We start from the raw sequence: 27600 nt of genomic DNA on the forward strand, positions 1-27600 counted from the left end.
CATCTCCAAGCGCCGGGTAGTTTGACAGCCGGGTCCTTCTTCTCCCTCCAGCAGCCGGTGTCTCTGGAAGGTTCTAACTGGGACCGGGTGGAGATACCTTAATCTGAGTCCATCCGAAACCGAATCGCGGTGTTACAGCCCCGGGACGTACTAGTCCCATTCTGAAGATTTCCCTTCACATTTTCCATCGATTATAAAGTCGCGATGCCCGAAGGGAAGATGGTACCGAGAGCTGCAAACATGAGCAGAAACAAAGGAGGGGCGTATGTGGACCGCGACAAGCCGGCCCAGATTCGGTTCAGTAACATCTCTGCTGCCAAAGGTAGGCTAAAAGTGTTAAAAGTTATTTGAAATGTCTGCCTTAAAATTTCACATTTCATCTCAGTTTAGTAGCTCTGAGCTGGGCTGGGCAGGGTACCGTTATTCATTGTCATTATGGATTAAGCGTCAACCTGTTCCGAAATCTAATCCAACAAAGTGCCAATTTAACAACCGCACTCCATTATGAAAAGTACACGACTGCTACAGAAGTAATTAAATGTTTATGTATTCATGATAAGTCACTTTTATATAAAGTATATTTGACTGCGCCATATACTACTTCCTCTATTGAAAATCCAACCTAAATTTGTGTCCAATGTATCTTAGAGTAACAAGCAGCATCCAACAATAAGTTAGGTAGTAGATGTTAGACAACAAGAGTTTGGGGTGTGCTCCGTCCCTGCAAGATGCTCGTGACTCAACACAATCTCAGCGTTAGCTAGCTCAGTGGCGAAAAGTGCTGCATACTATATATGGCCAGAAGCTACGATGCTGAGTGATAAAATATGTATTTAAAATACAAAACTAAAGCAGGTAGTCATTATTTTAAAGATCGATGTCCTTTTGTTCTGTCTTTAGTCTTGCTTGTGAATTATTTATGCACTTTGTTCAGAAAATCTTTTGATCTTGAACATACACATGTGTCATGTATGTTCACATGTATCAGAAGAACATGAACTTAATATTATAAGATGTAATTTTTTATATTTGAAGCAGCCCCAAAAACACTAACAGAAATTGTAGTTTTAATTTCTTCATGCTTATTAAAACATGCATGTTGAGTTTCTTATTGTCACCGCACTGATTCATCATCTTCTTGTTTGACAGCTGTTGCAGATGCCGTCAGAACGAGTCTGGGACCCAAAGGAATGGACAAGATGGTCAGTAATCCCATTTTGCCTTCAGCTCACGAACCTCACATAGCTACTACATCATGAACATGTTTCTAAAGCAGGTTCTGTATTTAAATTGTGTGTTTTAGATCCAGGATGAGAAAGGTGATGTGACCATTACCAACGACGGCGCCACCATCCTGAAGCAGATGCAGGTGCTCCACCCTGCAGCCAAAATGGTACGTTTTCCACCAGACGCTTTCCAATGGTGTTGATTCTTCTGCATCCAGAACATGAATGCTCCTTTGAAAAGAAAGTACACATCACTTTTACATGAACTCATTCTAATAGTTTTTTAGAACTGGATTGAAATGTGTGCTTGTGTTTCAGCTGGTGGAACTCTCCAAAGCCCAGGACATTGAGGCTGGCGACGGCACCACCTCTGTGGTTGTGATCGCTGGAGCCCTGCTGGACGCCTGCTACAAACTGCTGCAGAAAGGTAAGAGCTGCACAGAAAACAGACGCCAACATACAATAAATAAATGCTGTAATCTCAGCAGTTATGAAAATGTGGTTTATTGGTGGGGCATGCAGAAGGTTTCATTGGCAAATGAGGAATAAGTAGGAGAAGGAATTATACTTTTGCGATCATCCATCTGTTCACACTAAAAGTGGAAAAACGGGAGGTCGTAATGTTGGCATGTTGATAATGAGAGGAACACAAATATATACTGCCATGAGCAGATTATTTAAAGTCAGACCAGGGCCTTTTTTTGCCGTGCTAACTTTGTGGTGAGAGGAAAAACTGCTGCTTTTACTAAGTCTGCTAGATGTAAGTATCCTGTGAAAAGTCTTTTATTTTGGACCTCAAATCCTCACATTGGCAGCAGAAACTAGAGTTAATTGACTTTAAAGATAAAGAGAATATTGCGTTTTTGTTGATTATCTTTTTGCATGTTGTCTAATACGCTCTTAATAAATGCAGCACTGATATTTACACGTTGTCCCATCCATCAGGCATCCACCCCACCATCATCTCCGAGTCGTTCCAGAAGGCCGTGGAGAAAGGCGTGGAGGTCCTGACAGGCATGAGCAGGCCTGTGCAGCTGAGCGACCGCGAGACGCTCCTCAACAGCGCCACCACGTCGCTGTGCTCCAAGGTGGTGTCACAGTACTCCAGCCTGCTGGCGCCCATGAGCGTGGACGCTGTCATGCGAGTCATCGACCCGGCCACCGCCACCGGAGTCGACCTGCAGGACATCAAGATCATCAAGAAGCTCGGGTGAGTGCAAGCTCTGTTAAATAAATATATGTAATGTTTAAAATACAGAGGGTTAAAGTAGGTATTTGAAATGTAAATGTTTTTTAGACTCACTCCTGCATCCTTTGTGTTTCTAGAGGGACCATCGATGACTGTGAGCTGGTGGAGGGTCTGGTACTGACCCAGAGGGTGGCTAACAGCAGCGTGAGCCGCGTGGAGAAGGCCAAGATCGGCCTGATCCAGTTCTGCCTGTCCCCTCCTAAAACTGACGTGAGTCACCTGATATCTGTTCTGTCTGATCTTAATGCTGTTTTATGTTGGACTTTATATTGTGAGAAATACTTCCTGACAATCTTTACAGAGAAGATACAAAAATGTTTTCCAAATCACATCAAGTGCCAAGAACTGAGATCCACTGTAGGTCTATAGACCCAAGACACATTAGGTGTTATAAGCTTGAATCGGGGATACATTTCCATTCCTCTTGTTGAAACTGACAAATTATTTAGATTTTTCCTTTCTGACCTCCGGTGTGTTTTTTGCGTGCAGATGGACAACCAGATCGTCGTGTCCGACTACGCTCAGATGGACCGCGTGCTGAGGGAGGAGCGCGCTTACATCCTCAACATGGTGAAACAGATCAAGAAGGCCGGCTGCAACGTGCTGCTCATCCAGAAGTCCATCCTCAGGTACACAAACGCAGCTGAAATCAAAACAGATACAGGTTACACAGCCGTGGAACTGAAGGTGCAGACAGTAATCATGTTTCATACTAACAATTAAGTCTCCTTTTTACAGAGACGCCCTGAGCGACCTCGCCCTTCACTTCCTCAATAAAATGAAGATCATGGTGGTGAAGGAGATCGAGAGAGAGGACATCGAGTTCGTCTGCAAGGTGAGCCTCATATGTTCATAACTGCTCGACAGTGAAACGGCTCATAAACAGCCGATCTCATTTCCTTATTTAACTGGAGAGCTGCTGCAAGTTACTCACCCACATATACATCCTGATTTCTAAGCTAATAAACTCGCAGTAATTTAAAACAAAGTCTTCCCTCCCCTTCAGACTATCGGCACCAAGCCCATCGCTCACATCGACCACTTCACTCCAGAGATGCTCGGCACAGCGGAGCTCGCAGAGGAGGTCAACTTGGACGGCTCTGGCAAGCTGATCAAGGTAAGAATCACAGCTAATCTTCTGGCTGGTGTTGGCTCATGTACACATCATACTTCATGCAGAACTGAAGACTAATGAGTGTAAAAAAAAAAAAACAAGACCAACATCTTCAGCGTGAGAAACTGACTCTGTGGTGTGGTTGCAGATCACCGGCTGCACCAGCCCCGGGAAGACGGTGAGCATCGTGGTTCGAGGCTCCAACAAGCTGGTGATCGAGGAGGCCGAGCGCTCAATCCATGACGCTCTGTGTGTGATCCGCTGCCTGGTCAAGAAGAGGTCGGTTTATTTCACTAAAAATAATCACTTAAACTGTGGGGGAAAACACATTCGTTAACCTCTGACAAAGGCGCTCCTGCAGCTGTTAATCCTGCAGGAGCGTAACGAACTGAGGAACAGTAAAGTGGAAGCTTCCCATTTATTCTCTGGTTGTCTCTGCAACTCGACTGGGGAGCTATCACACACGTAAAACATCCACAAATATTCCGGGAATGTTTCTGTCAACTTCTTATTTCAAGTTTTCCGTCTGCAATCGGAACATTTTGCCCACCAAGAGGTAACTCAGTGACGGCTTTTAAAAGTCTAGACGGGTTCTTTTAAACTTATTTAGAAGAGAACATTAAACTCGACTTCCTGCTTAAGCTTTGACCCACTGTACTTACCGTAGCTGAGCATACACACAGCTTTAATTTTAAGGTGTGCTTACCGTAAGGGTTGGCTCCAAATAAAATTGGTTTAGATAATCTGAAGAGTTAATTTGGCTTCATTACAATCGGTCTGATCGTATGACTGCGTTATATTTTGGGTTAAAATTAACTTCTGGTTCCCTCTCTCTTCACCTCTCTCCTCCTCAGGGCTCTGATAGCTGGTGGCGGCGCTCCAGAGATCGAGCTGGCCGTGCGTCTGGCAGAGTACTCACGCACGCTTGGAGGCATGGAGGCCTACTGTGTGCGGGCGTACAGCGACGCCCTCGAGGTCATCCCCTCCACGCTGGCTGAGAACGCTGGTCTGAACCCCATCTCCACTGTGACTGAGCTGCGCAACAGGCACGCTCAGGGAGACAAGATGGCCGGCATCAACGTCCGCAAGGTCTGCTTTCCTTCTAGCTCTTCATTACATATTAATGTTGATTATTGTTACACGGTGAGGATTGAACAGAAGATTTTAAAGTGTTTGTTCTCAAACATGAAGTCACATGTTCCCTGGTTGTTACATTTAAATGAGTTTTCTTTTTTATCGTTTGTTTGATATCTTTTGAAGAAAAAGCAAACAGATTTAAAAACATTGTTTTGACTGGTGACAAAGCATTTCTAATACCTTACTTATCTCACTAAAGGTTAATTAAATGTATTGATGGCGCAGTAACACACATTTAAATAGGCAGTTCATTCTCTCTACTTCTTTCTCTGTTACAACCTGGAGCGAACATTTATTGACTGACCTTTCAACTGTGTGTGTGACAGGGAGGAATCTCTAACATCCTGGAGGAGCTGGTGGTGCAGCCCTTACTGGTCTCCATCAGTGCACTGACCCTGGCCACAGAGACGGTCCGCAGCATCCTCAAGATCGACGATGTGGTAAGAGTCCACTATAACATGAAGATATACTGCTAAATCTCAGTTAATATTATTCCATGTTAAGTGTGAATATCTGTTTCATCTTGTTTCAGGTGAACACCCGATAAGAGACTCGAGTCTGTCCAGTGAGTTCTGTACTAAGCCTGCTCGTCCTGTGAGGGATCAGAGGACTCTGTCGACGTCGGTCTGTTCAGATTTCCGCTGTAGTTGTTACGTTGCGTAATTTAATAAAAATGGGCTTGTTTTTTTTTTGTTGACACTCCAGCTGTTGCCTGTGTGATTCTTTGATGGTCTTGATGCTGTTTCTGAACATTTTTTAACCCCTTTTATAATGGCTGAAATTATGAAAGTCACATATGTTAGAATCCAACCTTTTGTAAAAAGTGTGGAAGGGTTGTGTATTTTTTTTTTTTTTTTTTTACCTTCAAATATGAAAAATCCTTCAACATTAAATGTCCATATTGGAAAAGGGCGGTGGCATGATGAGATGACAGGTCCTTGGCAAACTAACAATAGTTCACAAGAAAATAAAAGCATAATTAATAAATGTGTAGTACTTTTGAAAAACACGATTTAATCAACAAGGTTCTTTTGACACCAAACACATTACACAACATAGAAATACAACAGAAGACATAAATATCGATCTGAATTTAATTTAACATTTAAAATTTAACATTTTATGAGAAATGGTCCTTAATTTAAATTGAGTTGTAAAATTTCCTATCTGAGCAGATTCTACAGACTTAGAATCCACAAATTATACTTGCAGCAAGTAAGTAGAATGTGCGCTATATTAAATCAATTTCTGCTTTCCAATTATGAGAATAATATGAATTAACTGTCCAATTTAGTCTTAAATTTGCGATTAAAGTATCTCACCAACGTTTGGAAAATGTGTTGCTCGGTTTTGTAATACATTTTGTAGATTAATAAATTAATCACTGTCAAAGTTAAATCTAAGCGCAAGAAATTCACCGTAATCGTTGGTAGATTTGTGAAGTTGTGATACTTTTAATTGTATGGAGCCCCTGTTTTGCATTTCCTGTAACGCCGCGTCACTTCCTTCCCAACCACGCTCTGCCTCGTTGCCAAGGAGCGCAACGACTGCCTTGACACCGACACAGAGTTTTCAGCACGCGGACAGCGACTCTGTATTCTCGTCACTAACTTAACTCAAAATAGCGGATCTCTAACCGTAAATTTATTTAAAAACTGGAACAAATAAGACGAAGTCATGGCGAATGCCCACCGGACGAACGTTCTGGTAACTTCGTGTTTAAAAACGCCGGTGGACCCGCACACCAAAGCGCCGCTCGCTTCGTACGAGAGGGAGAGAGTGCTGCCTTACACGGCTGCAGGTCACATGGACAACCGGGACTACGAGAAGGAGGTAAAAACCGTTAAACCAAATCGTATTATTCAGTAGAAGCTCTAGTACGACAACTACTACTTTAGCTTTTAGTTTAAAAAACATTATTTTTGTATTTAACCTTTATTTATACAGGTAATCTCACAGAGGCAGGGGCGTCTCGTTCATAAGAAAGACCTGGTCACTGATGCAAATTAGCCCAACGTGTTGAAGCCTGCAAAGTTACATGCACACATTTTGAGAAAACATTCATTGCAGACTTTCATATTAATTATAAATATTTGAGATATTTACTTACAGGAGATGCTGTACACCAAAGTAAGTGAGCTACTACTTAAACTAACAGAAATGTCCAATGAAATCAACAACAGTACGTTTAATTGTTATGCAAAACAAGAATAATTCTCCAAAGCACCACAGAAGAAAACATTAACTATTACAATTATAATGGTTTTACTATCTTTTTCTTTCTTACACAATGCTGTCAATTATTTTTAATCATTCAGGTGGAACATTACATTTCTGGTTTGGTAGATTTTCTATGTTTTAATTAAACAGTACAACTTTGTTTAGTTTTTAAGAGCAACAGTGACAGTGTCTGATCTTGTCCAGTTGACATGACGCTGACAGTTCCAGGTCAGTCTGCGTTGTGGAAAGGATTTGACCTGTATAATTTGTTGACTGGACTATTTTTAGACTTCCGTCTTGACTAGCTTACCGCACTCCACATTCGGTTCATAATCCCAAACACTTAATTATCCTTTTTGGACAACAACACTGCTGTCCTTCCTGCAGCATCATGCATGTAGCAGTTGTCCTATTTTGGTGAGGTTCCTGACAAACACCTCTTGTTAATACGACGAGCAATAGAGTCAGACACCTGACGTGACGCAGGGTGTGTGTCAGTTGAGCTGTTTGATGGTAAGCCTTCCTTTTGTGCTTCACCATATGGCCCACGTCACTGCAGCAGCAGGATAATAAGCTTAGTCCTGGAGGAGACTAAGTGCCGCTGAGCAGCGTGGCTCTGCTCCAGGAGGCCCCACAGTTAAAAACAGTGTGTGAAACAAATAAATGTGTTTCAGGCCACATCATGAATCATAAATAAATCACAAATCATATAATGTACATGTTTAATCATGTACGCTTGAATCTTTCCCACTGAGGAAACTTTTGCTAAAGATTTAGACAGAAAGTGATCCCTGATTGGAAAATGAGCTTTACATTACTTTTGGCCTTTCAGCTGGAGTACGAGGACTCAGGCTCTGATTACTGTGACGAGGACCGTCTGGGGAGGGACGCTGCTCTCATGATGACAGACTACAGAGCAGCAGGAGAGCGCCTCGATCTGAGTGAGATCTTCTTCTCCAACGAGGAGTACTACAGCAAGCTGGAGGAGCTGAAGAAGGCTCACCTCCGCACCATGGCCGAGCTGGAGAGCATGTACCGGCGGAAGCTGCTGCTCAAGTCCATGGAGCCTGTGGACATGGCATCTCTGGAGACGGGGCACAGGTGGGGGGACATTCTGGTTCAATTATCTAAGGAACAATAATTTAATTGTGTTGGTTTATTCTGTAATATTTTGCAGCTGCACAAAATAGACACAGGCAACAATAATAAATGTGAATCCTTGATTTTTTCATTTCAATCAGTCACTCAAACTTTGTTTGTATACCATTATACAAAGACGTAAAGGCAGCTATAAGTGCTTCACTCTGCATGCAGAAAAATCAGTTTACAGTCAGACAACAACAAATAAAGAATTATAAAAAGATTAAAACTCTACCAGGGTATTTAACAAGTACAGAAAAAGACTGAAATACTCAAATGTATCGACAAATTTATTTACAAAAACTCAATTAAAGGGCAAAATGTGAAGGTAAGTTCAATAAATACTTAGATAAAAAAATAGTAAATTCAATACAGTTGAGTTTGTGTATCTGTTTTCTGTGATTAGGTTCTTATTCATGTTGACATCCAGTGATTCATCCAGTGATTCCTTTCTGTTTTTGTTAGGCTCCTGTGGTCAAACAGCAGCCCAGCAGCTTCTCGCCGTTTGAGGAAGTCGCACTCTGCCTTTGAACTCAGGAGGGGCTCCGGACAGTCCGACTCTTCAGATGAAGAAGAAGCTGCCGGTAACTATGTGGAGAAAGGCCTGCTTTTCTCTCCTAAAGAACACATTAAGAACATGTGGCAGGACTTCAAACTGTCTCCTCACAATCGCCATCTATCGACCTCTTCGCTGCACAGCCTGCCGACCAACCAGGCGAGACCACGAAAGGGCAAAGGAAAGAAGAGGCAGGGGCATAAAGACGGAGAGGAGGAGCTGTGGAAACACAGAGTGACCATCCCAAAACCTTTCCAGATGATGCTGCGAGAGGCTGAGAGGCGGAAGCATGGCATAAAGACGCGTTCAGAGATCGAACTGGAGAACGCAGAGCTGCGAAGGCAGCTGGAGGAACTGACAGAGTGCCAGAGGAAGTTCCGTGCCAGCCCCGTACCAGCTCACGTTCACCTCCCGCTTTATGAAGAGCTGCACGAGCGGAACGAGGAGCGACGTCGATCATTGAGAGAGCGAGAAGATCAGCCTCATCGAACCGTCCAGAAGCCCTTCAGCTTCCTGGAGAGGGAGCGACTGAAGAAGGAGCAGAAACAGATGCTTCAGTCACAACAATCCGACCAGGAGAAAACCAAACCCTTTAAAGCCAAGCCTGTGCCCAAGTCGGTGTACGCAGCAGCATCAGGGGAGCAGATGAAGGAGGAGCAGCTGTATCGGTCCATCAAGATACAGATGAGAGCTCAAGAGATGCTGCACAGTAGCTCCATGCCTCCCAGCATGCTCTCACGACGACTCAGCGAACGCAAAAAGACCAAAGACAGCAGTGGGGCAGCTGGAGGGGACAACTTCTCCCATACACCCCAAATTAACAAAGAGGTACCTGACTTTGATGCCAGTTACCGACGCTTTAAGAAACATCTGGAGAAACAAAAGGAGGTGAAGCCCACGACTGCATGCGAACCCTTTGAACTGAGGACGTCACAGATCTCTTCGCACCGTGATCGCATCCTGGCCGACATCGAGAAGGAGCAGAGCAGCCCTCGGATGCTGCGATGGCCGCACATCAGCCCTGGGGCTCGGACACCAAACTCCAGCCTCTGTTCGTCGCTCTCCGGCAGCCTGGAGATGCTGCCCACCAAAGTCACAGACGCCACCAAGAAGCGACATGAGGCAGTGAGGTACCGTTTTAGGACTCCAAAGGCTTCCACCGTTTTAGTGGAGATAGAGAGAACCTCAGAACTCTAGTTTCCTGTTTAGACCTCGAGACCTCAACAAGCCCTCTGTTTTTGAAATCCCCAAAGGAACTCCTTTTCCCAACATCCTTTGCACTGTGCTTAAAACCCCACACCCACTCTGCACAGTTTCTGCACCCGATAGCTGACTGTTTAACCCATACCCTGCCCTCCTGAAGCCCCCACCTCATCCATACCTTCCTGCCTCCGTGACCACACTGTCTCCCCTGAGTAGAAAGGTGCTGGAGCAGAGGAAGAAGGCCGAGGAGGAGGAGGAGCGGTGGAAGGAGAAGCAGAAGCAGAGGGAGAAGAAGCTCCAGAGGGTGGTGGTGAAACGTGCCCAAGCCAACGACCCTCATCAGACACTCACACAGACACAGCAGACCAAACTCAAAGAATTCAGGTAACGTTAAAGCAGCACCAGGACAACATGAGTTGAATTTAATTGAATGGGATTTAGGAACGATTTAAATCTGTGTCCTCTGCAGGAAACAAGAGATCCAGAGAAGGAGGGAGTACCAGCAGGAGATTAAAGAGATGAAGCAGAGAGTGAAGGGGAGGCCGCTGCTGTTGGAGCAGGTTGCACAGGTAAACAACAATACTAGTCCATGTGATCACCCGCATGACAAAGCATGCTGTTACCTCTTTGACCAGTGGTTCCCAACCTGAGGTCTGGGCCCCCCTTAGGGCGCCGCCAAATATCGCTGGGGGTGCGCGAGGCTTTGTCTGAGACTGTCAAGATTAGATTTGCACATGTTAAATAAAATCATTAAAAAAAGCACTTATTTGATAATCAGAAGTTCAACTATTAAAAAATAAATATATAGATATGAGTGTGTTATTTCTGTATACAACCGCTTTATTGCCATATCTTTGTTCACACTAACTTTGTAAACTTGCTTTGATAACAGAGGAATGCCAAACAGGCAGCAGAGAAGCGCTACACAGACGCCCTGCATGGATGTGATCTGACTGAAGAGTTCATCAGCAGCAAGGCGGCGAAATCAGGATCTATAAGCAGCTCCTCCCCGTCTGCCAGCAGGAGACAGAGGTACGTATGTGCGTCATTTACGTGCACACTGCACGCTACGCCGAACTGCGTAGGATTACATTCTAACCATTAAAGCAGAAACTTTTATTTTCAACAGTCATTTAGACCCCAAAATATGTAAAAAAACAGCGGCCCTGGTTAAACATACCTTAACTCACCTTTAAGATGATCTTAAAGCGATTGCAAGAACGTTTTGATCAATATTAAAACAAGCTCAAGATTTAGTGTAAGCTGGAAATTTCAATGTAGAAAGGATATAAATATTAAGTTTATATTTGTTGATTTTTTGGAATCATTTTGTTCTTCCATTCTTCTGTTAGTGACCAAGAGGACGATGCAGACATTGGGCATGCACCTGTCCTCTACAGAAAGGTCTTCCTGGATGATGATGATGTGGAAGAAGATCCAAAGGCAAGAGAAGGAGGGAGTGATGAGCCTTCAACAAACCACCACTCAGATCAGGACGATGAGGGAGAAGATCAACAATATTCAGATGACAGTTACCACTACTCAGACGATCATGAGAATTACTCAGACGACAGCGAGCACGATGTCGACACTAAACAGCAGGAAGCGGAGGAGTGATGTCATCAGACATCACGATATGAATGTCTTGCAACACTGCTCTGTTCTAGTATTCTATTATACTGTTGTGTACATAAGCCTTGTTCACTAATAACATTTAGCATTGCTCTGTCATGATGGTACCTAATCCAGACTTAATTGTATGCAGTATTAAAGTCGAGCTGAAACGGCGTTTCGAGAGTATCTAGCTTCCGTATCGTGACGTATTTCCGAGTGACACAGGACGTGCAGGCGGGACATATCATTAGAGGGATTTGATTGGATCGTTGAGAAGTGGGCGTAGACAGACGTTCTCCACAGCGCAGCAGCTAGCTAACTGACCGAGCGTTCTTGGTGCTCTGCGGCTAAATGTTGCAGATAGATTGGTTGAAATTGTTTGGTGCTAACTTACGTAAGCACGCGTGAAATTTAGTTTTACCGGAAAAAAAAGTGATCGCACTTTGATATAAGAATACTGACACCATTTCTGTATTTTTTTTGGCCTATACTGTCAAATAGATGCACAATGTTACCGGTGATGTGATCTAAAAGGATTAAAATGACATTTTTCATTTCACCTCGACTTTAATGTCATACTAACTGTTATATAGTGACAATATATTGTTTTCGCGTATAGTTTACTGAAAAATCTATTTAATTACATATTTTGTACTCAATGATTCAATATCGGCCGTCAATTAAATGCTGTCTAGTTCAATTATACTGTTTTTCATTCACTTTTTAGTGTGAAAGCATTACATACTAAAACCAGCTTAGTATTACTATGAAGACACAGCTTAATGGAATTTGGCCATCATTAGTTTTATTAACATCTGTGCTTTTTCTATTGTGACAAAGAGGTCTCTAACAGTTAAAAGAGAAATAGTCTCAGGTTTTACAGAGATAATAATGATGCAGCATTTATAATGTTTCTGTAAAGTTTGTGGCTTTCTGTTATGCGATTGGGAGTCATTAACTAGATGACACACTGGATAAAAGAAATGAAACTGACTGATATATACTGCAATGTAAAAATAGTAATTATGGACTTGTTTATGTCGCGCTGGATCATCTGCAATAAAGCTGATTATTCAAAAACCACAACAAATTTTAGTTTATTTATTAACAAAGTTATTTATTTCAGTTTAAGGGCTTTTTTACATGTTATCCCTTTTCAGAGGTCAAACTGGAGCCAAAACAGGGGGAGGGAGTTCAGTCAGATTGACAGCCCCACCCAGCCTATGTCACGGCATGACGTCTGCACCAGCAGAGCCAATCCCACTCTCAGTGGGCGGGTACATAGTCCAAATTTTACGCGGCGCGCGACGGGCCGAAACACCGAGAATGAATATCCCGGTCTCAACCGGTTTCAACCGGTCCGTGGTTGGAAGCATGAGCTTAGAGGAAGAGCACACTTGCACGCATTAAAACATCTCTGCTCTCCAACAGTGAATGCGAATAGAATCAGAAATAAAAACGAGACTTTCACTTCGTGATTATGACCCGGAATATCGCTATAAGTGTGACTCCGTGAAGCTGTGTTGTTAGCTTAGCTTATATTAGCCAGCAGACTTGAATTATCATTGACTTTTCCATTAGCATGCTAAGTTGCTATTAGTCTAGTGGGAGTCGGCTGTAATCACTGATAGTTACAGAAAGATTAATTTTGACTGGTTGAAGACAAGAAACAATAGGCTGTGGAAGGCTTTTAATACAGGGCCAAGGACCGATAAGTATACAACGTAACAGTACTTTTAAGGTAGCGCCGTTGGTGTCATCCAGGAAAGCTAACATTAGCATTTGGCTATCATTGGTCAGGAGCAGTGTAAATGTGTGCCATGAGATAGCATTGAACAGTCTCTCCAGCGCATCAAGAAGATACAGATTCCGGTTTTCAACTGCAAGCTAACCCATACTTGTTTTCGACGGGCGGACAAAACACACCAGGTAAGTTAAGCCCGATCAACAGCAACCTAACTCACCCAGCGTGGGCTAACGTTAGCATCCGTCAGTTTGAAAAGTAATGTTTTTGTCAGGGGATTGACCAACGGTTACTCAAGCTAAATGCGAAAAAACATATTGTAACGTTAGCTTGGGGACTATTGTCTCCGCGATATGTTCTCCATTATTGCTAACGCATCGAAATTTTGCTTTCAATAGTGGCAATACAGTGCTATCGGTTGGGTTGTGGTGAATGCAGCACCCAGTTAACCAGCAGGGGGTGTTGTTTCATGTTTTACAAGTTCATGATTTATTTCAATGGGTGTCATAATTGGACCACGAGGGCTGCTATGACACATTTTGACTGGACTGGAATACTTGCCTGTGACACACCGCTGCCAAACGTGAAAGGAAAAGTGAAACCTAAATAATAACTCTATTCACCTTTTTGTTTTTGTTTACTTTTCCAATTATTAAATGACCCATTCAACGTCCAGCCTGATTTCTCCACCTTGTTGAACATTTGTTTTACATAAAGTGTAACTGAAGTTTTTAATGCGATTACTATGATCTGAATCTGTAAATGGGTGTAAAATTTGTATACACACATGCTGCTGTGGCTGAAGTATAAATAATTTCTCGCCCCCTCCCCTCAGAAGCTCTATGCCAGCAGAAATGACGATGTTGGCAGATCACCCAGCCAGACAGCTGCTGGACTTCAGTCAAAAACTGGACATCAACCTGCTAGACAATGTTGTCAACTCCATGTACCATGACATTGGATCCCAGGTGAGGACGGCTCCTTTCCATTGTGGGCTTACACCTGCCCCTCAAGGGTTAAATATATACGTGGAAGAAGAATTTGTTGCTTAGCATAACCATGCAGCTATGAGGGGATATAGGTCAAATATGATGTATGAACCCAGAGGAAATATTCCTGAACTATATACCTTAAAACTTAAGATTCATGGCATATAAAGGGTGACCCTGTGTCCCTCCCTTGTAGCAACGAGTGGCCCAGGAAGTACTCACGAACCTGAAGGACCATCCAGACGCCTGGACGAGGGTGGACACCATCCTGGAGTTCTCTCAGAACATGAAAACTAAAGTGCGTACCAACCTGACACACACTGGTCTTGTAAAAAAAGTTATGAACTATCACCCGCTGCTTTATGACAGTCTCTCAGTGACGCTGTGATAACGGAGCTGATGTTTGAGTTTATCCACAGAGGCTTTGAGAGCTGTGAGGTTTGAGCTCTGCTTTAGATTTCCTGTATTTACAGCATTTTCTTCAGCTAATGGAAGCTTAAACTGTGTTTAAATCGTCCTGATCTACAGAATTACTAGTTTTCCCCCTTTTGATGCATCTTTGGTGTGATCTATTTGTTGTCGTGATGACATCATCAGCATCGCTGGTCAGTGCCGAGGAAATGTGATATGTTCTGTAGATGTTTGAGTTCTCATTAATGTGTGGTTGTCTTTTATTATTTCAAGTATGGTAGATTTCAATGCTAATTATCCACTATGGCTGCAATTATCTATTATTTTCATAATTTGTTAATATGCTTCTTATTTTCATGAATAATCAACCCTAAAAATGCTCATAACAGTTTCCCAGATGAGAAATGAATATCTTTGAAATGCTCCTTTTTTCCAACTCTTTATTAACGATTGTAAATATCCCAGAAAAACCACAATTCCTCACATTTAAGAAGCTGGAACCATCTAACATTTGACTTTTTAAAAACAGTGACTGGCATCACCAAAATAATTGTCAAATGATTTTCATTGACCGGCAGTTTATCTACTAATTGTTGCAGCTTTGCTTATAGTGCCACCGCAGCCACTGCCAGTCGTGTTATAAGCTGTCAGTCGAAAAGCAAATGATTTGTTGGCACCGTTTTAGAACTGTTTCCATTCATTATATTTTACATTTTTGAGTATGGATGAACGGTGAGGCCAGAGTAGTTCAGAAGTGGACATGGGTGACATGTGACTTTCTGGTTTTGGGTGTCCGCATGCACAAACATGCACACATTAGTTTCAGTGTGTGTGGTCCATGTCCACTGTCTTGCGTCATACGTTTTGGGCTGCACATGGCTCACATGCTGATGTATGACATCACCTTGAATGTTCAGTGAATATGTCTTAAATGTAGCTCTAATGTGTCTCTCTCTTCTCTCAGTATTATGCTCTGCAGATTCTGGAGACAGTCATCAAAACGCGCTGGAAGATTCTCCCCAGGAATCAGTGTGACGGTCAGTTAATGACAGTTAAAATACAGCATGTGAAGATGCTTCATGTTTAGGATGACAGACACGGCTCTGTGCTTTTTTTTTCATTTCGAACACTTTGGTTTATTTTCAGGCATCAAGAAATATGTTGTCGGATTGATCATCAAGACTTCCTCTGATCCTGCAAACATGGAGGTGAGGCTGCATTAATGTTAGAAACGGCCCTTTAGAAATGAACCTTTGTGCTGCTTGATTCTGATGTCGCTGTTCTTATGCTCACGTGCAGAAAGAGGGAGTGTACATCTCCAAACTCAACATGATCCTCGTACAGGTAAATAAACATTTAAACATTGTACAACAACAATGACAAACGTGATGTGATGAGGCCGCTGACACACAGATCTTCTTCTCTGGACTGGTTTAGATCCTGAAGCAGGAGTGGCCCAAACACTGGCCCACCTTCATCAGTGACATCGTGGGAGCGAGTCGGACCAGCGAGAGCCTCTGCCAGAACAACATGATCATCCTCAAACTGCTCAGCGAGGAGGTTTTTGACTTCTCCAGTGGCCAGATGACCCAGGTGAAGGCCAAGCATCTCAAAGACAGGTAAATGATAAAGGATGACTCCTTATTTCACCTTTATGCTGTGAAGAGATGTTAAATTTAGGTTGATTTGTTGGATTTGGTTTGTCATCCCCTTCTGTAGAAAAATACGCAAATGGAAAGCAGTTGATGGCTGTGTGCCTTTTATAGATCACACCTTTCCAAAGCTTGTGAGAGTGCTGGAGGTGTCTCCGTTTTCGCTGTAATGCTGTAAATCATTTACTGAAAACTGGAAAAAGATTTTATTAAGACATTTTTAAACCTAGGCTGAACTTTTTCCGTCTTTGGAGTCTAAATAACTACGGTACGAATTTTTCTGGAATTCATCCTGTAGATTCTTTCAGCCGGAAGGTGCAAAATGGCTGTAAGGGCAGCAACTTAATCTTTGCGGGCAATATGCCAAAGCAAAACATAGCTTTCTTAAAATATGAGGGGCTTTTTGAAGTTTTACCTTAATAGAGCTCAGCAAGGGGAAAGAATATGCCTGTTGATAGCATGGAAGATTTGGACAACTTGTTTGAAGCAAATCTGTTTCTACCAGCGCTACTGTTTTAGCCAAAACTATACTCCATACTCCTATGACATAAAAACATGATGGTTTGCAGTATGATGGATCCATTGGTAATACTCATGTGTGAAATCCAATTGTGGAACAGTTCAAGCTGCAAAACAGCCGACCAAGATCTCTCACAAGCCAGCAGCCGTCTGACTGCCACAGATCTTAGATCATTTGTCCAATTAATCCGGTTTCAAACGTCCTGATTCTCTGTTTCAAACAACAACCGATCCAGAGGAGAGTTGGTCAGATTAACTTCAATTCAGGGCTGAAAAAAAAGAGAATTATGCAAACACAATAACCTGATCTTAATCACACTTTTGGATCATATTGATGTTTCCATATCTCTGGGCTCCTCTGTCACTGATGGTCTCCTCCCTGTCTTTCAGCATGTGCAACGAGTTCTCCCAAATATTCCAGCTGTGCCAGTTTGTGATGGTAAGACAACATTTACCACAGTCTTTAGTGTCAAATCTCTGATGTTGAATTAATACCACAACCTATCCTCATCTACACGTCTTCTTCTTCCGTGCAGGAAAACTCCCAGAATGCCCCACTGGTCCATGCCACGCTGGAGACTCTCCTCCGCTTCCTGAACTGGATTCCTTTAGGCTACATCTTTGAGACAAAGCTCATCAGCACTCTGGTCTACAAGGTAAACTAGCTGATCTCAATGAAGTAACTGTACGCTTCAGGTGAGACAATTCACAATTGGCCAGATCAGCTTTATTGGCAATCAAATGGGGAAGTTTGTCTTTGATGAAACTCATAAAAGAGAAAAATACACACAAGACTGAATTTATCATGAGAAGATTGATATGATTAATTTGGCGTCGCAAGAATTAGCTTGAATGCAAATAATTTATACAGAAGAAGAGCTGTTCAGAATGGACCTTTACAAGCATGTGAAACTCGGTGGAAAATAGGTGGAAGTTCTGAACTGCTGACGATAAAGATGTGACAGTTAAACTGGTTTTCTTTGTGTTTCAGTTCTTGAACGTGCCCATGTTTCGCAACGTGACGCTGAAATGTTTGACGGAGATCGCCGGAGTGAGCGTCAACCAGTACGAGGAGCAGTTTGTCAACCTGTTTACCCTCACCATGTGCCAGCTCAAACAGGTACACACACACACACACACACACACACACACACACACACACACACACACACAAAATCACTTTGAGTGGTGCTCATGTTAATTGCACTCAGTGTAATTACACACAGGCGCACTTGCATATGCATACTCTGTTTACACACACAAACACATACACACAGGTTAATATACACACAGACATGCTGTCAGCTTGTTGACACACACACACACACACACACACACACACACACACACACACACACACCTTTCTGTTTGTTCTGTTATTAAAAATACACACAAATAATGGTTTTGTGACGTTCACAGTTCTGATTGGACATTTTCCAGCTTCAGGGACAGGCTGAGCAGCCTCCAACATACTTTTACCTACAGATCTGAAACGTTTAGACTTACATACATATATGTCTTAAAATGCGACACAGCATAATACCCCCTCCTTAACATACTGCCTGAGGCTTAAGACATGAGATGGCAGCAATAAGAAATACACTCTTGTGCTATACTATTTACTGATGGTTCTCTGTAGGAAACATGCAGAACATTTGGACAGACTGCGTACCAGCAAAAAGCAAGCGAGCAGACTTTATTTAAGAGGCATTTGTTAAAACAAAGTGAGAAAAGAGTAGAAAGAAAAAGGAGATAAATGTAGTCATAAGATAAAGAAGTAGCTACAGAACAAAAGATAGAAGATGGCTGTTTGAATGTGTGAACTGTTTGGGCTCCTGACTTTGAAACAACCTTTCGCACCGTCTCAAGCAGCAGCATCTCCCAGCCCCTGAGTGTAATAATAGATCACTCGTATTAAAGGAAACTAACCATTGTGTATATTTGCTGCAAATGTCCCAGTGTGTTTCATCCTCCACATGTGCACACACAGCCGTAACCTGGTGGATATAAACAGCGCCCCCTGTCTGCAGTTGGCGATATTATTATAGGGATGTGTTAGTGATGTTTTAACTTGTTTGATTTAAAGCGTCGACATGCAGCCCCTCATTATGGGTTGCAGGTGTCTCTGAGCTGTAAGTGGTTGTACCAAAGACTTCTGCCTTTACACACCTGAGACTTTTAGTGATGGAAAAGGCAGAACTGTCCAGTATTTCAGGAACAATAATTTTAAATAAGGATATCCTGTTTTCTTAAGTAGTGGGAGAAAGTTTTCCTGTTTTTTATCCTACAGTGCTTCTTTGCAAATAATGCAAAGCCTCACCTCAGCACATGTTTGCGTGGTTTCTTTGTTAGTTTCAGATGTAATCTTGGGTGGTCTCGTGGCTCACTGCTTTAAGACTAAACCTCTTTACAGTAAATGCAAAGTCCTCAAACAAACCACGCTATGGATGTGATTACGGCTGAGCGATTAAAGAGACCACATGAAGTTTGAGCGGGGATAAATAAAGGTGAGATTGTAAAGGGATGTTCTGTCGCCTGGTCAGATGCTGCCTTTGAACACTAACATCAGGCTGGCCTACGCCAACGGGAAAGACGACGAGCAGAACTTCATCCAGAACCTGAGCCTGTTCCTCTGCACCTTCCTCAAAGAACACGGCCAGCTCATCGAGAAGAGACCCAACCTGCGAGAGACGCTCATGGAGGTAAAGACAACAAGGATCCCTTTCTGCTCCCTCATTACAGAAAGAACCTGACATGAAGTGATGCTGGTCTGCTTGAGTAAACAAACGTTCAGCTCGCAGCTTGTGTTTTTAGTCATTTCCGCCTCCGCTTCAGGGTTGTTGTAAAGAAACCTCCCCCTTTAGTCAGTGTCTGCTTTCCTCCCTCTGTCCTGTTTTTCTTTGCATGTGGTCTCCTGATTACACCTTTACAGTGACCCACAGTTGGGACCGATTACAGGGGCTATTTGTCCACTTGTGTAAGCACTTTAATCAGAGATAATCGTGTCAGCGGGAGATGTTTACAGCAGAGACAGAAAAGGAGCAAGAGTCTGAATACAAACTGTTCATCTGATGTTCAGACGGAGAGATCTAATGACCCAAGATGGAAATTGTTGCCAACTTGAAAATATAAAATCAGTTAGTAAAACTTTATTTATAAAGCCCCTCTCAGATGAATCAATGACATCTAGTGCTTTACAAGCATTTCTCAACAAATGAGATTAGTGCACAACAAACACTGCATTAAATAAAACCAGATTATATATTTATTATTCTATACATGCAACAAATATATCGCTCATGTTTTACACCGTTTGTACAGAATGACGTCATGGTATTGATTTATATGTAAAGCAGATGTTTGGCACGGCAGTGAAAGTTCTTCCTGTTGTTGTACTCTTATCAAATTATCCAAAGGACATATTTTGTGGTAACACAAAATGTACTGGGTCCATATAACTCTTCCTGTGCCCTCTGCAGGCTCTGCACTACATGCTGCTGGTGTCCGAGGTGGAGGAGACGGAGATCTTTAAGATCTGTCTGGAGTACTGGAACCACCTGGCTGCAGAGCTCTACAGGGAGAGTCCCTTCTCCACCTCCAGCACACCGCTGCTGTCCGACGTCCCGCCGCGCAGACACCTCTACCTGCCCGTGCTCTCCCAGGTAGGACTGCCACACAAAACACACTGCAGATATTCAGACGCGAAGAAAACAGTACACCTCCTATAAAGCCATGTAAGACCTGTAGGAGGAAGAGTTAAGAGTGTTGAAAAATGCATCACATTATATTGATTATAGATTTTATATTAATTGTCACATAAGAAAGAAAATATTAAGTAGTAAGTAAGTCGGTTCAATCAGAGGCTGTTGGATACTCACATCCATCCACCCATCCATCCCCTCCTCCTCCTCCACTTGCTCTCCTCTTCTTTAAGGTGCGTTTGCTGATGGTGAGCCGCATGGCCAAACCCGAGGAGGTGCTGGTGGTGGAGAACGACCAAGGCGAGGTGGTCAGGGAGTTCATGAAGGACACAGACGCCATCAACCTTTACAAGAACATGAGGGAGACTCTGGGTGAGTTAAAACGTTGATGTACTTCTCCACACAAATTACCACCAGTTATTTCTTTGTAATGTGAAGTGGTCCTTTTAAGCTCTCCAGGTGAAGTTAACTTGTTAACTGTCTGCCATCATTGACAATGATTCCAGTTCGTTTAGTTCATATTAACTTAAAAATGTCCTTAAATGTATTAAAGTGTTAACTTTGACCCCTACACTTTGACCCCTGATGAGTAAGTCATGTAAGGTTTCTACACTGTATGAGAAGTAAGCTGCTACCACTGAGTCAGAGGGAGGAATTCATATTCATGACACAGTAAAAGTAACACGACATGACAAGTAGCTGCATGTAAAACTACCTCCTACAGTCCAGCCCTTTCTCTCCATGCGTCTGCAGTGTATCTCACCCATCTGGACTATGCCGACACTGAACGCATCATGACGGAGAAGCTGCACAACCAGGTGAACGGCACCGAGTGGTCGTGGAGGAACCTGAACATGCTCTGCTGGGCCATCGGCTCCATCAGCGGGGCGATGCACGAGGAGGACGAGAAGAGGTTCCTGGTCACCGTCATCAAGGTGGGACACAAACGCAGTACTATTTCAAATCATCATGAAGCTGGATCTGATCTGTCGACCAGCAGAAATGATGCTCGTTGAGCTCTGATCTACATGAGTTGATTTCGTGTGTTGGTTTTATGCGCTCAGGACCTGCTCGGCTTGTGTGAGCAGAAAAGAGGGAAGGACAACAAGGCCATCATCGCGTCAAACATCATGTACATCGTGGGCCAGTATCCTCGCTTCCTCCGAGCCCACTGGAAGTTCCTCAAGACCGTCGTCAACAAGCTCTTTGAGTTCATGCACGGTGAGACACTACAAAGACCAAAGCACACATTTCATGTATTTAAATGGATTCATTATTAATATGGAAACAAACTATGAATCTGATGTTTACAGCCAAAAGAAAAAAGATTTAGAATTTGATATTTCCTGAAGGTGCCAACGTTAAAGGATTTATGATTAACACATGCATGCCGCTGATCGAAGCTCTTTATGAAGTCGTGTTTTCTTTTGTCACACAGAGACCCATGATGGCGTGCAGGACATGGCGTGTGACACCTTCATCAAGATCGCCCAGAAGTGCCGGCGTCATTTTGTCCAGGTTCAGGTGGGAGAGGTGATGCCCTTCATCGACGAGATCCTCAACAACATCAACACCATCATCTGCGACCTGCAGCCACAGCAGGTCAGTCCTATCGCTGCACCTCCTGGATGACATCGGTTCCCTTTTGCATGAAAGCTTTTCTCTGAAATGATCAAGTGCTGTGTGAAAGTCTGGGTCAAACTCCGCCCCTCCTCCCTTCAGGTCCACACGTTTTATGAAGCTGTCGGCTACATGATCGGAGCTCAGACAGACCAGGCAGTCCAGGAGCTTCTGATAGAGAAGTACATGCTGCTGCCTAACCAGGTGTGGGACAGCATCATCCAGCAGGCCACCAAGGTGAGAGCGGCAGGCGAACTCGTCCATTTTAGTCTTCCTATTGTCTCCTACTATTGTATAACTAACTACTGATGCTAACTTGTGGTCTTTCTGCTGCAGAACGTGGACATCCTGAAGGATGCGGAGACGGTGCGTCAGCTGGGCAGCATCCTGAAGACAAACGTCAGAGCCTGTAAAGCTGTCGGTCATCCCTTCGTTGTCCAGCTGGGGCGAATCTACCTGGACATGCTCAACGTGTACAAGTGCCTGAGTGAAAACATCTCCTCGGCTGTTCAGACAAACGGTTAGTCCCTGTTTGCTTCCCCCGAGTGTGTGCGTGTGTGTGCGTGTGTGTGCGTGTGTGCGTGTGTGTGCGTGTGTGCGTGTGTGTGTGTTGGCTGTTATGAAAAGCAAGATGCTGGAAACCTTTCATAAAAACATGATTTAGGAGGCTCTTCTTGGAGAGGAAAACAAAGCGTGTGTTTACGATTCACAGGAATAAAAGGAGGATAAGATTCCTTTCTCTGCCGTGACAGCATCATTTAACCAGCGAGAAACCTGCCAAGTGTCAAAGCTTTAGTGAGAATATTTAACACCAGGGCTCTATCGGATTGTCTGTGGTTGCTTCTCAGTCAGGATGCTCGTGCAGTAACCAAAGCACATGTATTAGCTTGTAACACAGAGGAGCATTTAGCAGCTAAAGAGCAGGATCATCCTGTAAGGAGCTGGTGGAGAACAAAGACAGAGCTAAAGAGGGAATATGTGACAAAACACGACTCCTAATGAATTCTAATAACTACTCGATGTTTTAATAACTGTCCGTCATCATTCATGCAGGTGAGATGGTGACCAAACAGCCTCTCATCAGGAGTATGAGGACAGTGAAGAGGGAGACGCTGAAGCTGATCTCGGGCTGGGTCAGTCGCTCCAACGACCCTCAGATGGTGAGTCAGCCCTGTTTTTATTTCCCACAGATTGTTGTGTAATGCAACAAATGTTTAATCATGAAACATGTGTTTATAATGATATTTATTGTGAGAACTGTTTCCCACCAAGCTTTATTTCTGTCACAAGTCAGTGAAGACACAGAAAGATGTACTTAGCTGAAATGATAAAAGCAGCAGTGTTCTCATCACACGGAGCAAAACAACTATCATGGAAATTACGCTCATGAGTCTGCCGTCACTTAAATACACTGTGCTTGTTTTTCTGTGGTCCAGGTGGGAGAGAACTTCGTGCCCCCCCTGCTGGAGGCGGTGCTCATCGACTACCAGAGGAATGTCCCTGCTGCCAGAGAGCCCGAGGTCCTCAGCACCATGGCAACCATTGTCAACAAGCTGGGCGTCCACATCACGGGAGAAATCCCCAAAATCTTTGACGCTGTCTTTGAGTGCACTTTGAACATGATCAATAAGGTCTGCTCCTGTCATTTTCCCTGGTGCAGTGTGTGATTAAATGACAAGTTATAGACTCTCACGCTTGATGTTGCCTCCTCTCCTTCAGGACTTTGAAGAATTCCCCGAACACAGAACCCATTTCTTCTACCTCCTACAAGCCGCCACCTCCCAGTGCTTCCCAGCCTTCCTGTCCATCGCCCCGGCCCAGTTCAAACTGATCCTGGACTCCATCATCTGGGCCTTCAAGCACACCATGAGGAATGTGGCCGACACGGGTATGAACTGGCACCAACTCATCCCATGAGATAGAGACTTCATACAAACATAAAGCACTTGGAAAATTAATTGAATCCAACAACTGCGTGGTAAGGCTTCAAAAAGCTAGATCATGAAGTCTGCGGCTTTATGTCTCAATTTTCCTTATTGATGTAACAGTTTAAAAACAAACAGGTGTATCATTAAGTGCTTCACAGAGGCAGAAATATGAGCATGCACTTACAAGCATAAAGGAGTTTATGTGCATAATAGATGGCTGTAAAGGTTGCCTCTACAACTTTATCACTTACTCATTTATAATTCTGTAAGCTTCGTGGAAATTACAGCATCAGATCTTGGACCACTGATACACGTGTGAGGCTGGTGTGTCAGAGAGCACTGCACAAGATAATCGTCTCCTCGTCTCCTGCAGGTCTTCAGATCCTCTACACTCTCCTGCAGAACGTGTCCGGAGAGGAAGCAGCAGCTCAGAGCTTCTACCAGACGTACTTCTGTGACATCCTGCAGCACATCTTCTCTGTGGTCACGGACACCTCTCACACTGCAGGTAAACACTCTCACCTGCTGGCTTCTGGCTGATTGAGAACAATTCTTAATATAAATGAAGCAAACTCGACACACAAATAAGGATTACATCTGTAGTTCATGTGACAAACACTGATCAGCCTCTCTGTCTGTTCCCTGTCTGCAGGTCTGACCATGCACGCCACCATCTTGGCCTACATGTTCAACCTGGTGGAGGAGGGGAAGGTCAGTGTCGCTCTGAGCGCGGCCAGTTCTGCAAACAACCAAGCTCACGTCCAGGAGTACATCGCCAACCTGCTGAAGACGGCCTTCCCCCACCTGCAAGAGTAAGTAGGCCTCAGTGCTGCAGGTGAACCACAGTGGGGCTACTGGAGCTGTGTGTTTGGTTAATGTTGGTTTTAAAGACGTTTTATACAAAGAGATGAGATAAGAAGAAAAAGAACATAACTGATGTGCTTAACACAGACACAGCAGCTGCAGTGGAGCAGAGCGCCATAAAACACATTTTGAGTGAAGGCTGCAGCTGTGCTCATAAACACATCCCCAGTGTTAGAGTTTGTAGAACGAACGGCCGGACTTGAGTCCGCCTCTTTGGACCAGAAGTTTTCATTCTTGAATTTTAGACCTTTCCTACATTTATACTTTGATTCATGAGGAATGAAAGCTCTGAAGTTGACAGAAGGCAGAGACAGTCCTGGGTTGTGTTCCACTAAATAAACATTACCTGTTGTTGTGGCATTTAAAAGGTTTGAGTTTGTGTGGAGTTAGAAGGATCGGCTTGATGTAACTACATATATTACCTGGTCCAGATTGTTTTAAACATTAAAATTCTGCCAGTTTTGATTGTAGGCAGAAAGTTTTTTATTCATCCGATGAGAGGGAAGAAGTGAATACATGCGTTGCTGTTCACAGACTTGCTGCTAACCCACCGTCTCTCTCCTCAGTGCCCAGGTCAAGGTGTTTGTAACGGGTCTGTTCAGCCTGAACCAGGACATCCCCGCCTTCAAGGAGCACCTGAGGGACTTCCTTGTGCAGATCAAGGTGAGTGTCAAGAGAATATGCGCCTGCAAACACACAAGGGAAGATATAATAATTCAAAAATATAGTTTCACATCACCACAGGGTGACAGATAAATCAGTTCGGTTAATTGGTTAAATCTGCGGCCCTTGTACAGAGGCTACAGTCCTCAAAGCAGCGGCCCAGGGCTCGACTCCCACCTGCAGCCCTCTGCCAGGTGTCATTCCTCTATTCTCTGTTCCCTGTTTCCAACAATATGCACTGTTCTCTCTATGAATAAAGGCAGAGCAGGCCAAATAATTAATCTGTTATAGGACTTTGGATGATCTTTATCTGCTGTTGCATTTCATGTGCAGCTCAGCTGTTTAGGAAATCTTATGTTTCTGGCTATATTTGAAAGAGAGTACAACTTATTATCTGTTTGTACTTTTTATGCATGACTGTTGTTTAAAACAATTGTAAGAAAGCTTATTGATAAATGAAACATCACAGCGAAACAAATAAGATGTGTTCAGGAATGTTTTTGTATCATCGCCATCAGCTGAGCCCCCGTCAGAATGTAAACAATAATTCTTAAATGGACCAGATGCAACTCTTTGGTTCAGGGGGATCACGACTTGTTCGTATTTGTCAACAAAGACTCCACATGAAGCTGCAGCCTCCGTCAGATTATTTAACTTTTCCTTGGAGAGACTTCTTGGAAAGTTTGAGCCGCTCAGGTCTCGTTCTGTGGGAAAGTTTGGCCAGGTTGAATCAGAAGCCTAAAGGCCTGGTGTGAGCGCCGCTGAGCCTCTGCTTGTGTGGTCCCTGCAGGAGTTTGCTGGCGAGGACACGACGGACCTGTTCCTGGAGGAGAGAGAGACGTCTCTGCGCCAGGCCCAGGAGGAGAAACACAAACTCCAGATGTCAGTGCCCGGCATCCTCAACCCTCACGAGCTGCCGGAGGAGATGTGCGACTGAAGCAGCAGCAGCAGCAGCAAACAGCGTGTGCAAAACAGCTCTGAGAGGGGGGAAAGGTCACGAGAGAGCAAGGACGCTTCCTGTTGATAGATGGTTTTCTTTTCAGTGTGTTTGTGTGTGAGTGTGTGTGTTTGAAAAGAGACTGAGGGGCCAGAGGACAGACCCCAGCACTCGGTTGTACGTCGACCAAATCAATGTCAATATGTAAATGAGAAACGTCCCCCGACCCCCCCCCCCCCCGAACCCCCCCCCAAACCCGGCGTGGATTTCTTCTCTTTTTTTGCTACAACTTATTTTATACGAAGGTTTTTTGTGTAACATGCCATCTTTTGTTAAAGTTTTGCTTAATAAAACTTTAATTTTTGCCATCTTTTACACCTGCATGAACATAAAAGAATACAAGCTTATTTTAAATCCCTCCTCACCACCTCGACTCACCTCCTCACCTCTTTGTTAATATGTAATATATAATGTTGAAACACTTGCGATGGTTAGTTAATGGATTGCTCTGGTTTCTGAAGTGCCATGTGCACGCTGCAGGACGAATGTGACGCTTGAGGGGTAGACGTGTACTTCCCTGCTTCCTTTGTCGTCTTGATTTTTGGTTCGTCAGTGTGTTTATTTTCTTTTTTTCTTTTCCTTTGGCTCTCTGATCGAGTCAGAACCTCAGTTGGACCGCTCTGCGTTTGGATGAGAAGGAAGGCTGTGTGCATATCATCCTGTTTGTAAAGCTGTCTTAGTACTCTGAGAATATAAAGTTGGCTATTTTTACAAAAAAAACAAACATCTGTGTGACTTTTGCTTCTTATCGAAAGCCCTGAAGCTCGTGGAAAGTCTGGGGAAAATGAGGAATGTCACAGCTTGCTTTCCAGCTTTCCAGTACCTGAGGGGTTACTGCAAATGAAATTTAGTCTAAAATATTTTGGAAAATATATCGTCTGTTTAAACATCGAGTTACCCTTTTGAAAAAATGGCAGGCTCCTTTTACCAGTTAGATAAATGTTTTTTTTTCACAGCAGAAATTTTAGCTTTCTTTGTCCCAGCTCTGCACTCAAAAGTAGTGAAACCAAGATGTAACTGTGTAATTGCATTGCATTACAATACTTGCTGGAA

The 27600-nt window shown here is 43.5% G+C and overlaps 3 protein-coding genes across 3 annotated transcripts; all 3 read left to right on the plus strand.

The window, feature by feature from the left end:
• The first annotated feature begins 45 nt into the window (after window positions 1-45).
• On the plus strand, window positions 46-5430 carry cct4 (chaperonin containing TCP1, subunit 4 (delta)). The gene is made up of 13 exons (XM_069666768.1): window positions 46-322; window positions 1150-1202; window positions 1304-1393; window positions 1545-1653; window positions 2172-2436; window positions 2553-2685; window positions 2965-3104; window positions 3214-3310; window positions 3482-3592; window positions 3738-3868; window positions 4444-4678; window positions 5053-5166; window positions 5259-5430. Exons 1-13 carry the CDS (start codon window positions 205-207, stop codon window positions 5271-5273), a joined length of 1611 nt encoding a protein of 536 aa, XP_069522869.1. The 5' UTR covers window positions 46-204; the 3' UTR covers window positions 5274-5430.
• A 973-nt stretch (window positions 5431-6403) lies between these two features.
• On the plus strand, window positions 6404-11462 carry fam161a (FAM161 centrosomal protein A). Its single transcript, XM_069666393.1, has 7 exons — window positions 6404-6559; window positions 7779-8047; window positions 8552-9772; window positions 10062-10229; window positions 10315-10414; window positions 10738-10877; window positions 11198-11462. Exons 1-7 carry the CDS (start codon window positions 6404-6406, stop codon window positions 11460-11462), a joined length of 2319 nt encoding a protein of 772 aa, XP_069522494.1.
• Window positions 11463-12850: 1388 nt separating this feature from the next.
• Window positions 12851-27253, plus strand: xpo1a (exportin 1 (CRM1 homolog, yeast) a). Its single transcript, XM_069665382.1, has 25 exons — window positions 12851-13388; window positions 14039-14171; window positions 14389-14490; window positions 15568-15640; window positions 15750-15811; window positions 15903-15947; window positions 16041-16222; window positions 17165-17213; window positions 17311-17430; window positions 17766-17894; window positions 19318-19476; window positions 20254-20436; window positions 20709-20847; window positions 21229-21410; window positions 21540-21696; window positions 21914-22077; window positions 22198-22332; window positions 22432-22615; window positions 23149-23255; window positions 23532-23726; window positions 23815-23983; window positions 24397-24531; window positions 24676-24835; window positions 25454-25550; window positions 26341-27253. Exons 2-25 carry the CDS (start codon window positions 14046-14048, stop codon window positions 26485-26487), a joined length of 3201 nt encoding a protein of 1066 aa, XP_069521483.1. The 5' UTR covers window positions 12851-13388; window positions 14039-14045; the 3' UTR covers window positions 26488-27253.
• The last annotated feature ends 347 nt before the right edge of the window (window positions 27254-27600 follow it).

Source organism: Semicossyphus pulcher, unplaced genomic scaffold (genome assembly GCF_022749685.1).
Source record: "Semicossyphus pulcher isolate SPU_LCO1_2020_fin unplaced genomic scaffold, fSemPul1.0.p SCAF_17, whole genome shotgun sequence".
Lineage (NCBI taxonomy): Eukaryota > Metazoa > Chordata > Actinopteri > Labriformes > Labridae > Semicossyphus > Semicossyphus pulcher.